The 12,053-nt window shown below is 40.8% G+C and overlaps 1 protein-coding gene across 1 annotated transcript in view; it reads right to left on the bottom strand.

Moving 5' to 3' along the window:
• Nucleotides 1-216: 216 nt before the first annotated feature.
• The window catches only part of MAP2K6 (mitogen-activated protein kinase kinase 6), a 108,549-nt gene continuing 96,712 nt past the window's right edge, over nt 217-12,053 (bottom strand). The window contains exons 11-12 of the mRNA XM_004592952.4: nt 5,579-5,624; nt 217-565 (exon numbers count right to left, since the gene is read on the bottom strand). Coding sequence (XP_004593009.1) covers nt 488-565; nt 5,579-5,624 — 124 coding nt within the window. The 3' untranslated portion in view covers nt 217-487. The remainder of the gene's footprint in view (nt 566-5,578; nt 5,625-12,053) is intronic.

A 12,053-nucleotide genomic window follows, 5' to 3' on the forward strand; every position in this document is an offset into this window, starting at 1 on the left:
TATTGCTAACCCAACTTTATCTTTTGTTATTTCCCTTCTTGCATAAAATGGAATCTTTGCAAACCAACCGCTTAAACATAAATATTAAAATAATAAGTGGGACACACAACACATCTACTTACAATTTCATCACTATGGTAGCACCTTTATGCCAGGGCCAATGCATTCATTTTATATATATATTAAAAAAAAAACAAGAGAAGTCTGAGAAGCTTCAGGACTCATATGACACATCATTAAATATTTAATCATCTTTTTAAGTCCTAAGCCTTTATCATAGGTCATCCAGCTAGACAGTTCATTCTACACTATAGATTCCAAGGCCCCCTTAGGAGGGGGGAAAGAAAAGAAAACAGGAAGCGAACACCCTCGGAGAGGCAGGGTTAAGTGATCTCAAAGATGACTTCCTATTGGCACTGTAGTGAACTTCTTCACCCTGTAAACCCACCAATCCACAGTAGGGTCAACCGATGAAGTCCATTGCTTTTTAGTCTCCAAGAATCAGTTTTACAAAAGATGCCACATCTGTTGCTTTGGATTCATGTACAGTGAAGAATGGATGTTGCTAGGAGGGAAAAAAGAGAAAAAATAAGAATTAGCAATTGTCATCGATAATATCTGAGATTAGAAATTTAACAGATATGTTTGGTAGATATTATATTTCCCAATCAGGGCTAATTTGGACTCTTATTCTTCTTAAATTCATGCACACTGTTGGCTAGAGCAGATAACAGAGCGAACCTGACCTTGCACTAGCTGGTACACACAAGAGTAAGGTCTGAGGTCACCCAGGAGAGTTTTCTTGGAGAAATCACCAACCAGACCAGTGACTCAAAGCCCAGCCACAGGGAGTATGTGTAGTCAACCTTGGTCAGGACTAGACCTCCTCACAAGCTAATGCTTGTGCAGTGGTCAGCAAGCCCAGATGCACATGGGGGACAAGATAGCCATCTCATGTAGAACAGCAGGGGACCTCGATTGCCCCTTCAGAAGGTGGCAAGTAGAACAGGTTGGACAATTCTCCTGACCAAGCTTTGCAGCATGTTCCTGGGGGTCTGTGAATACACCAAGGTGAACTTGATCAGACATTGATCCTAACCCTGGAAAAGTTTTCTCAACCCTGGTGCAATGTCTTAGAATTACCAACAAATGTCCAAGTAACACCCTCAGGACTCTCTTCCTCCACAGGGGGGTCACCAAAAGGTCATCAAGTGACCATCCCCTATCCCCAGGTGCTGATGTAGTTTAATATCAAGACATGCACCCCCCTCCCTGAGGACACAGTAGGGAAAAAAATTGAAACATCTGTCCCACCGACCTTCCTCCATACCTCGACCTTCTCTCAGAGGCCCACATGGGCATGTGACCCTCTCAACTATGTCAACAGCATTAAAGAAATATTGTCTTACTTTGCTTGGAGAAGGGACAAAGCATGTTGCAAAAGGTCACACATTAAAAAAAGTCCTGAAGGATGCTCATTTTCTCTTCACCAGAACAACCTTCTCAAGTTGCTCACTTTTGTTTTTACACTATGTGCCTGGCTGTCACAATGCAACTTTCTACCTCTAATCAAAAAGGGACACGGTAGGTCATCATCCACACATTCCACAATAAGAGAAACAACCAAACAATCCTAGGATGACAGTAGAACCTAGTGCCCAGAGCCACCACCTGTCACACTCATGTTCCCTATATCTGGTGGGAGTTTCTATTTTCAATGCCAGCTGAGCAGCCAAATAGGAACATTCTTGCATGTAGACATGTGCGTGACTCATTCTGTTTCCCCTGACTTTAGGCATTTGAGTTTACAACCATCATATTGCTTAGATGTAGGTTGTCTAATTGCACTTGTTTTAAACCTGACAGCAGAAGGCTGAGTGAGTCAGCCCTGTGGGGAACCAAATGCCCAGCCATGGAATTTTCAGGAAACAATGCAATTGGAAGAAGGACAAAGAGATACATCCCCCTCCACCCCTCGCCCTACCCGCTCTACCACAAGAGGTAGGTGGCCATGGTTAAGTGCTGTGACTCAGAACATGGAAAAGAGGTTTTCTGCTTTTGTCCATCTGAGAACACAGGTTGGGAGCTGGCTCCCAGCCTGACACCCACCGTGTCAACTGGAGCTTTAGATGCAAGGTCCTTCACCCTGAGCTCCCAGACAACTAAAGCGCAGCACCACTTCCAATTGCTAACCACTTACACAGCACACTTACCAAGTGCTTCACCAGCAGACTTGTTAGCTTTCCCACATCCTCTTGACATTTGAGGACCCTTTCATGTATTCAAAATCTTTTTACTATCAAAACAGGACACGCAAAACCTCAGATTACCTTGCTGATAGTTTTCAAAGCCTGCCAGCCCCACCTTGCCTCTTGTTCTGCTACTATTAGCTCAGGAGTCTATGAATGAATTTAATCACCTGACCTGAAGTCTTGCATTAAAAACAAACAAACAAAAAAAATTCCTTAGCTTTCAGTTTATTCCTAAGCTGGGAAAATGCTGTGAGAGCCAGGAGGGCAGGGGAAGGCATGTCAAAACGGAAAGAGTGACTGGTCCTCTGTGGGTTTGAGGCTGAAGCGGGTAGGGAGGGAACCCAGCTCCTTCGATGTGTAAGGGATTAAGAATAGCACACACAGAAACCAGGAGGTGTCATGAAAATTCACAGACCATGGTCCCAGGCTGTTTTCCAAAAGAAAAGACAGGTACGAGAAGAAAGGAGTGTGCACCACTTGGGTTCACTGCGGTGCTTGCAGAAGACAGGATGAACCAGGAGCACTCTGCCGGAGTAAGGAGGCAAAGCTTCCTATAACCCATGCACAATCTTTCATGCTCAACACTATAGTTTTCTATGTGTTCAAATATCCTTGCCTCCCACTGCAGTTCCATCTGGAACTTTCCAAGGTATTTGGAGTAGATAATCCTCTCCATGCAGAATCACTAGAGGGATATATCATTTCTGGTGGTTATTATCTAAGATAGGGGTTAGCAAAATATAGTCCATGAGCCAAATCCAGCCCACTCCCTGCTTTTTTTAATGTTGACTTGGAATAGCATCACACTCACTTTTCCCTTTACATATTCATGTTACACCTACAGATTCGAGTAATAATTCATGAGTCTACAATCCTTACTACCTAGTCATTCACAGAAGGGAAAATAGCTGACAACAACCATAAATACCAGCTACAGGAAGTGCTCAGAGACATTTGAAAGAGCAATCAGCCACAGCACCTTGGGAGGCACACACCACAGTCTGCCCTATGTGTGGGAGGTACTTGTCTTGGTTGATGCATTGATGATACAGCCCTTCACACACAGAGAGGATGCGTTTTCCTCCCAATCTCTTCACCAACTCTTAAAATGTAAACAATAGATTCTCTGCATGTGCTTTCCCAATTTGAAAATCATGGAATTTGGACCCAGATTTTTCCATTGAAAAACCTCAATTCCACAGAAAAACAAGGAATTGTTATGTTCTTAAAAGGCGAGTTTCTGTCCAGTACCACAAAGACTAATTTCAGCAGAAAAAGGAGGACAAAGGGAGAGTCCACATGATCATAAATGAATATGTAGGCTATAAAATATTACACGGCTGGAAGCGATTAGAGAGGTGGAATCCAACATCACTGAGGATTTAGACCTGTGTTTGCCTCCAGTGTGTTACAACGCAATCGTGAGATTTCTGCATGAGAGATCATTTGGACACAAACAAGTTCTGTATTCTAAACAGCCGGAAATACAAGGGAACTTCAAAAAGTCCATGGAAAAGTAGTGTTAAAAAATAAGCTTATTTTTGGTCATTTTTAAATGTTTGCATGTTTTTTTTCATACTATGTCATTTTATAAAAAGTTTGTGATACCTCTTTCTATATAGAAAATATTTTTTTTATCCTGCATGAATTTTAAAAAAGCAACAAGGCAATTTAACGATAGGATTCCACATAGGGTAGATGTTGGAGTATCCTGGCTTAAGCAACTGCTTGTGTTTGGGAAATCCATATCCCATTTCAGGATACCTGGTTCTGGTTCTGGCTAGTTTGTTTCTAGTGTTTCTGAAGGCAGCAGTTGAGGGCTTAAGTGGTTGCCACCAAATGGGCAACCCAGATAAAGTCTAGATTCCTGGTTTTGCTTGACCTAGTCCCACCTGCTGTTGGATTTATCTAGTGAGCTTTCTTGCTGTGTATCTGTCTTTCAAATAAATAAAGGTAATTGAGAATTACAGATTACACAGGATCCTATGGATACCATTTTAAGTCTATTTCATATTATGGGAAATTAATTTTGAAATGCCCTAAGGATTGCATAAATATGCTAACAAAGGTTAGCTAGAATCAACAAAACTTCTGCTGGCTGCTTAAGAAACAAAGAAATCCTCAAATCAGACACAGAATGCTAAGATCTTTTTCCACTTGTTTCCTTCTAGAAGTGTGGACCTCAGCTCCACGCAGTGGAGACTGCCTTTTTAAGAGAGGGCAACAGAAAGCCTAAGGAGTTGACCAGATCTTCACATCATCCACTTGGAGAATAAACTACACTCAAATCAAAGCTTCACCACCAGAACTGACAACTCACGTGCCTCGCTGTGACTCACACACACACCCCTGACCAGCTTTCCGTAACTCACGCAGACTTCATCTCTCTCAGGTGTCTTTTCCCAGGTCTCATCCACAGTACCACCCCCTGGTTCTAAGACACCAGGAGCCTGTACTTGAAAGATATGTCCCAAGTTCAGGTTGAAAGCAAGACTGCTTGCAGGTGAGAAGGGATAGCAGCACATATTTAATGCTAGAGGAATAGCTGTGCTTCCAGAACCATGTATCGATGGAACTGCTACCCCGCTCCAGTGAAAACCTTGATCATTGAAAACAAATCTAGATAAGGATTCAAATAACAGCCAAATGCCTGAATTTTATAATCTTTTCCCCAGTGTTCAAAAATACATTCAAAGGTTGAGCAAAGCATCACTAAGTTAAGGTCCAATCAAAATCATCTTGAGTTAGCTTAGAATTGAATTATAGCACATTAAAAAAAATTTAAAGCAACAATACTAGACTTTATTTATATTCCTATTTCCTTAGATAGAAAACAGCAATGAACTGCAAACACAGAAGTATTGTAATTCAAATTAATAATGCTTTCTCTTACAAAGAAAACAAAATATATCTTCCTTCCTTAGCCATCATCACTTAATATAAAAGTCTATATTTTGTGAAAACCGGGAAACAGAGCACTTAAGTTATTTTTATTACTGAAATCTCCTAACCCGTGCTTTCTTAATTTATTTTAGTAATTTCTTATTCCTAATATCTTTGACACTTAAAATACATATCATATGTTATGACTGCATTGTGAGACTGAAAAAGGGTGCTAGAAACAGTGATACACTGTAGCTGTATTAAAAAATTGTGTGCCATGAATGAACAACTCTTAACCCATCTTTCTTGAGTTCCATTTCCGTCAGCAGTGCCTCAGTGAGTCAACTCTCCCGATCTGATTACTTGGTTATAATTCACATGTTAGTCGCGCTACCTTTACCAGGTAATAGTAAAAATTCATCTATGCTGCTAGCAATACTTACCATAAGCTCTGGATACGTAGGTCGTTCTTTGGAATTCTTCTTCAAGCTAAAGGAAAAAATTAAGCCCATTAAAATCTAGCAATGACATTTCACTTGATAGTCTAGGTTTTAAGAAACTGCAATAATCGGTTATTAAAATATATTGAAATTACAAGCCCCTTATTTTGACTTTTTTTTTACACATTAAAATTGCTTTATCTTACTGGGAGCATCTTAATGAGAAATATAGGGGTGTGTGTGTGTGTTTATTTTCCTTTTAATAATTGCAACCAGTGACACTGAGACTAACTTTTCTGATCTACTGTCATGATCAGCAGAGGTTTTAAAATGTTTGTTGGAAAATGAAGTTAACAGGTAAGCTTATCTTGTCACAAAATTTTGAGCTACATACATATGAGGAGTCTTCCAAAAGTTAATAGAAAAACAAAACGCTATGAAAAAAAAAAACACACGTGGATTTCAAAACTTTTTGCACCAAAATCATCTTATCTTCCACTTCCATTCCCCACAAGAATTTTTTGAAGTATTGTGTACTTCAAAACATATAAATGTTTTCCTTCAAGGCAGCTTCTAATTCCAGCTTGATTGACAAAGAAATTGGTAGGTGTTTCTTACATCACACTTATTACTTTTTCGCTGTCTGCATTTACCTAATCGCCTGTGCTTCTGATTCTCCTGAATGTATACTTTGCTTTCATTGTTCTTTATCAAATTTGCCTGAAACAGAAGCAAGCAGCCCATAACATTTCTAAGGTGACTCTATCTACTTGTTCCTGTCTCTTGGCTGATGAAACAGAAAGCACACTCATTCAGCAATGTTGCAACTCTTCTTAAGTATTGTCGTCACATCTTGTCATCAGTGACTTCTGATCACACAGCTTCCGACATACCCAGCTATTTAATAACAGTGGATCCCCGAAGCCAAAGGAACAGAACAGCAGGTTGAAGGGGCAAATACATCACCCCTTGTCTCCTCCCACTCCTATCCTCTATCCACCCCTGGCCATAAAATGGAAACAAAAAAGGAATAGTTTATTTGGAGTTACAAGCCCAAGTTACAGAATGGAGGAAATGATGATTTTGAAAGCTATGATCTGCAAGCCAACCTGCTGGCCCCACCAGCACACAAGATCCTACATGAATGGAAAGGATTTTTGCCTGGCATTGAAATGGAAGAAAATCTTGCTTGGAGTTGAAGGAACCAAAACATGACAGATCGTTAGGTTGCTGGGATTCATGCTTATGGATCATTTTGAAACAAAATGAGACCCCCCCCCCCATATGGATGGTATGAGCTCTGTTACCCATGTAAGTTAACAAAATTGGCGGGGTAAGGGGAAGGCACAGAACCCTGAGAGTGAAGTCGTTGAAACACTTGGAGCAACTGTGGTTGAAAACAAAGCAAAATGAAAGGTGAAGAAAGAAAGAAATAGAAGAGGACTGTAGTTTCTGAACCCAAACAACTTACAAACAGCCTACACTTTGATTCCAGGCAACGCTGTGACTGAAAGCCAGGGACCCTGAGACAGGCTGCGGGTGGGATGTGAGAAGCAAGTGCCACCCTCGGACCTAGTGACCACAGTGACCGACAACCTCTGAGAGGAAGTGTCATCTCAACTGAGGATAAAAACAAGAGCACCTGAGAAAGAGGAATGAATTAGCAACTGTCAAGGACGCTGCACATGCAAATGTGGGCCTGAGGGAGAGGTTCCTCCAGTGCATCTACAACCTCACAAAGGTGGTTCTCAACTGGAGGGGGCATGCGGCAACACCTGGTAGCGATCTAGGTGGTCACTTCTCAGGCATGTTGCTAAACACACGACAATGCCCAGGGCTGTGCCCACAATGAAGAACAATCCAGAATATTACCAGTGCAGAGGCTAAGAAGCCCTGGGTCATGTGAATTAGGGTGTGCCTCCATGGGACTGCCTCCTGGCTGCTCCTCTGAGATGGCATTCACTCAGCTGGCCCCTGGGTCCAGGGCATTTGCTCTCCCAGCTCCTGCCTCCCACTCTTCCACCCCACACCCCAGGAAGCAAAATAGTTCTAAGTTCAAAGTAGTTCTAAGTTCAAGAGAAAGAAGTTGAAGCAGAAATATGACCCAAGGAGTACTGCTGATATGCATATAGAGCCCTATTTAAAAAAAAAAAAAAGACTAGTGAAACAAATAGCTAATTTGCAAAATTTAACTTGCTAAATTAATAACAAAGTCAACATCATAGCCACACTCAATATCCAAGTGATGAATGTTGAGTGTCACAATCTAGATCCAATTTCTGCACAAAATTGGAACCACTTGTGGGGGACTATGGCCCACTCTCCCATACTCAACTTGAACTAGTCAACAACATAACCAAAGAAATAATAGATAAGAAGACATTTGTTTCTGAAATGTTAAAGTGATGACTTTTTTTTTTTTACCAATTAGAGATCTGTGTGACAATGCAAATTTTTTACCTTCTATTTAGAAGATAATGAAATAAGAATCCCCACCAGGTGGAAGAACTAAATGCTTTCATTTCTTAAGTAAAAGTGATTAAAAAAAAAAAAAAAAAAAAAACAGGAGGTCTTATCGTCTTACTTCCAGAGGCAGGTTACAAAAATCTCTCCAGAAAGTTTACTTTTAAAATCTTCGCATAAGAAAAGTGCGGAAAGCATTCCTCATGGACCCATCCTAAACGTGTGGATGATTCCTGAAATCTATGAGACTGCTGGAGAATAAGCTATTTCTCAACTTACGACCCCTGATCAGAAAGCGCAATATTCAACCTACGTCCTAGTGTAGAGTGCTGCAGGAAACCAGACAGCCAAGGCAGGCTGCTTAGTGAACTGATATAACTGATAAAACTTATTTTTCTCCCTCTTTTAAATCCAAGAATGCTTCTAAACATGGGCTAAGAATAGCAAAGTACCCAGGATAAGGTTAGAGGAAAAGACAAATTTTCCAAGTCTAATAGGAAGCGTTTGAAATTCAGTCTAAAATAACTGTGGAGTTCAAAGCTACACCAATTTCTTTTTGGGTTTGAGTCAGACTTTTGAATTTTCAAGTGGCTTGTCATTTTCAAGCGTGCAATTAGCTAACTGCCCTAATTCCTCTTCCAATGCCACAACACACGCTTCTGACCATAGCTGACACTGAAAAACAGCTTCATGCTGTCTGGAGAATTGCCAGCTTGAAGTTTGTGCTGACCAGAGAATCTCTGCCCATTTCAGTTCCCCTGATCGTTTCCAAGAAGAGCTATTTGCTGCATCCACAGAATAAAAACATGTTGTATCTCTAAAGCCATACATTTCTCATCAGCTAAATAAACATCTAGGGCTGGACGCTGTCCTTCCTGAACAAGTAGGAGAAAGTATTTGATCATCTCAATTTTACATCAGTTACTCCGAGTCTAATAGTATTGGCACCTGGATGGGTTTCCAACACATTCCAAAATGGAAACAGGCTCTCAGCTGGCACTGAATCTCTTCCATCGGCGTGGAGGAAGAGCAATAAAGAGGTCCAGCTACCTTGCCAGTGTGCAGTGGCATTCCTGCGACTTCCATCAGGGAGCCTACCGGAGGAGCTAATCCTAAAGGGGAGGAAGGAACTTGGAGATGTTCATAGAAATGCATACAATGAAAGAACTATGCGTGCAACTTCAAACCTTTTTGCACCGAAATAAATTTCTCTTTTAGATTCATTTGTCCACAAACATTTGAAAGTACCTTCATATATAAGCCTGCTGATTTTTTGGTGTTGTTGTTAAGCTTTCTGCGGGAGTGGAATAATAATCTCTTCTCTTAGAATCCCTGATTATGAGCCAGGACTAGGTCTATAAGCCAGCACTCCCCGTCACAGGAACTCTTTAAAACCGCTATAACAAGGAGACCATGTGTGATTAATCAAAGGAGATCTCACTCAGCAGTTCTATCTCAGAAGAAGTCTAGAAAGGAAGGGCTTGTCAGAACTGTGTTTGACAGGTTCGTGAAGAATAAATGCCTCAACTTTTTTTTTCTTCAAGACATTATTCTGATGTTACCACAAAGAAGTGGACCAGCCTGGGACTCCACATCCAACTTTGGGTAGACGATGATGTCTTTAACTGCTGGGAACAGTGGCTGCCAGGTTGGAGCCTGGAGGCAGGTGCGTGATGTATTGCACAGTTTTGTGACATCACTGCATAGCTGGGTAGGGTACATCCCATGAGAGCAAATGCTTTCACACACTACCTTAGTTGTGAGTCATGCGCCTTTTTCCTATAGTCAGTCCAAATAAGGATGTACGAGATAAACAAACAACCAAAAAATCATACATGATTTATCTTGAAATGTGAGATCAAGAGCGTGCATTTGGCCTAACAGTTAAGATGCAGTTTAGGATTCCCGCATCCCATTATCAGCGTGGCTGGGTTTGAACCCCAGTTCCGCATCCACTTTCAGCTTACTGCCAATACACACTCGGAAAGGAAATGGTAAACATTTAAGTCCCTGGATCCCTGGCTCCTGCAGACCAGACAGTATGAGTTTCCAGTTCCGGCTTCAGCCTGGCTCAGCCCTAACTGGGGCGCGAACCAACTGACGAGTTCTGCCTGTGCATTTCAAATAAACAAAAATACATAAATGAACAAAGTTCTGCTGTGAATCTTCCCCTTTCCTTAAAATAAAAAGTGAGTTTCAATGTTTCACTTTGCAATTCTGTCTGTCCCTTTCTGTACTTATCACATGGAGTTGGGGAATGTTGAGCAGTCTTGAAAGACCATAGCCTGATTATTTGATACATATATGAGGTACATAGCAATCAGTCAAAATACAGTCCTCTAGGCCAATGGGTCCCTACAGCACAGGTGTTAATAACACGCAAATAGCCTGCAGTCATGGACCAGATCCTTGCCCTCATCAAGAACAAAGGGGCTCTCCAGCAACCAGTTCTTCATTCCTTCCAGTCAGCTTCATATTGAAGTTAAACTGATTAGCAATAACATTTTAGGTAGTGAAATAATGAGGCTGTTTTGGGGTGAAATAACATTGCTTCTGTAAAGATCTAATCCAATCATAAGCCTAAAAAAGTACTTTTTCAAGGCATTAGACAACTGTTTTAACTCAGCTAATTCAAACTAATTTAATGTTCATCCTTAGGAAATATAAAAAAATATATTAGTGATTTATGGAGGGGAAGATAAGGGTTAATCCGGGATCTAAAATAGAGGTCCCTGCATCTTCATAAAACCCGTTTGAGGATAAGTTTAAAAATGCTCATAAAACTCAGAATTAATTTTCCCATTCTGTTTCCCAATTTCTATAACCCCCCCAAAAGACTCATCACTTTACAAAAATTGATACTCCTAAGTATCAGATTCAACCAGAACTATAACAGCAACTCTGAGAAAAAAAAAGTAGCCTTGGACAATTCCTAAGTGGAATTGATTTAAATTTTGCTTCTATTTCTATTACAATTTTTTTAAAGATTTATTTTTATTTTTATTTTTATTTTTATTACAAAGTCAGATATACTGAGAGGAGGAGAGATAGAGAGGAAGTGGAGCCACCGGGACCAGAACCAGCGGCCATATGGGATCAAGGCGAGGACCTTAGCCACTAGGCCACGCTGCCGAGCCCTATTACAATTATTTTTAATAAGCCCCTCCAATGAAACAAATTGATATTTTGAATGCAAATAAAATGACACTGTGTTGACAGTATCAACAGAGGAGTTCCAGGAAAGCTGGCTCACACCCACAACTCAAGACTGCTAAATTAATGCACTACAAGAACTGCTACTAAATGTCAACTGGAACTAAAAATGATGGAAAAGGGTGGCAGACCTCAGAGAGGTGGCCATGAGGACACTACCGGGTTTTGGGAGGGATAGGAGATGCAGTGTGGTCACCACAGAAACTAATGCTGGTATCCAGAATGGCCACTTGTGTATATATATACACACATAACACTGGAAAACATTTCTCTCTCAAAGTTGTCATTTTGCAAATATCTGTAAAGACTTTTAATGTTCTGATTCTTCAGGGAAAATTCTAGATAAGAGAAAAAACATTTCAGGGAAAGAAAAATAATTACAGATGATAAGACGTCGTCTAGCATTGGATAACAGATCTCGCAGATCTTACGTCAAGGCTGTGGTTCTCCTGGGGTACATTAGAGTGCAGACTAGAAGTGAGTGTTGATATAACAGCTCCTTCTAAGAGCAATTAAGTCCAAATCTCTGTGGGTGTGGCCTACAGAATAGGAGTTTCAAAAACTCTCAAATTTTATAGGGGGAGCTGAGAATCATCATACCAAACCAGTGATTGCAAAGCACTCTCCAATTTCATAAATTTCTTACACTGGTTTCATCTTAACAAACGACTCTTGCAAGAAGAAGACAATTGGGAGAAAGACAGGAAGCACACACTGAAGAAACTTCCCTAGAGAAAACCCTTCCCCGTGACGAGCTCTCCTGAGAATTCTTGGTCTGAACTATTCAAGATGACTCATGTCT

The sequence above is a fragment of the Ochotona princeps genome, chromosome 17, assembly GCF_030435755.1.
Source record: "Ochotona princeps isolate mOchPri1 chromosome 17, mOchPri1.hap1, whole genome shotgun sequence".
In the NCBI taxonomy this organism is placed as follows: domain Eukaryota; kingdom Metazoa; phylum Chordata; class Mammalia; order Lagomorpha; family Ochotonidae; genus Ochotona; species Ochotona princeps.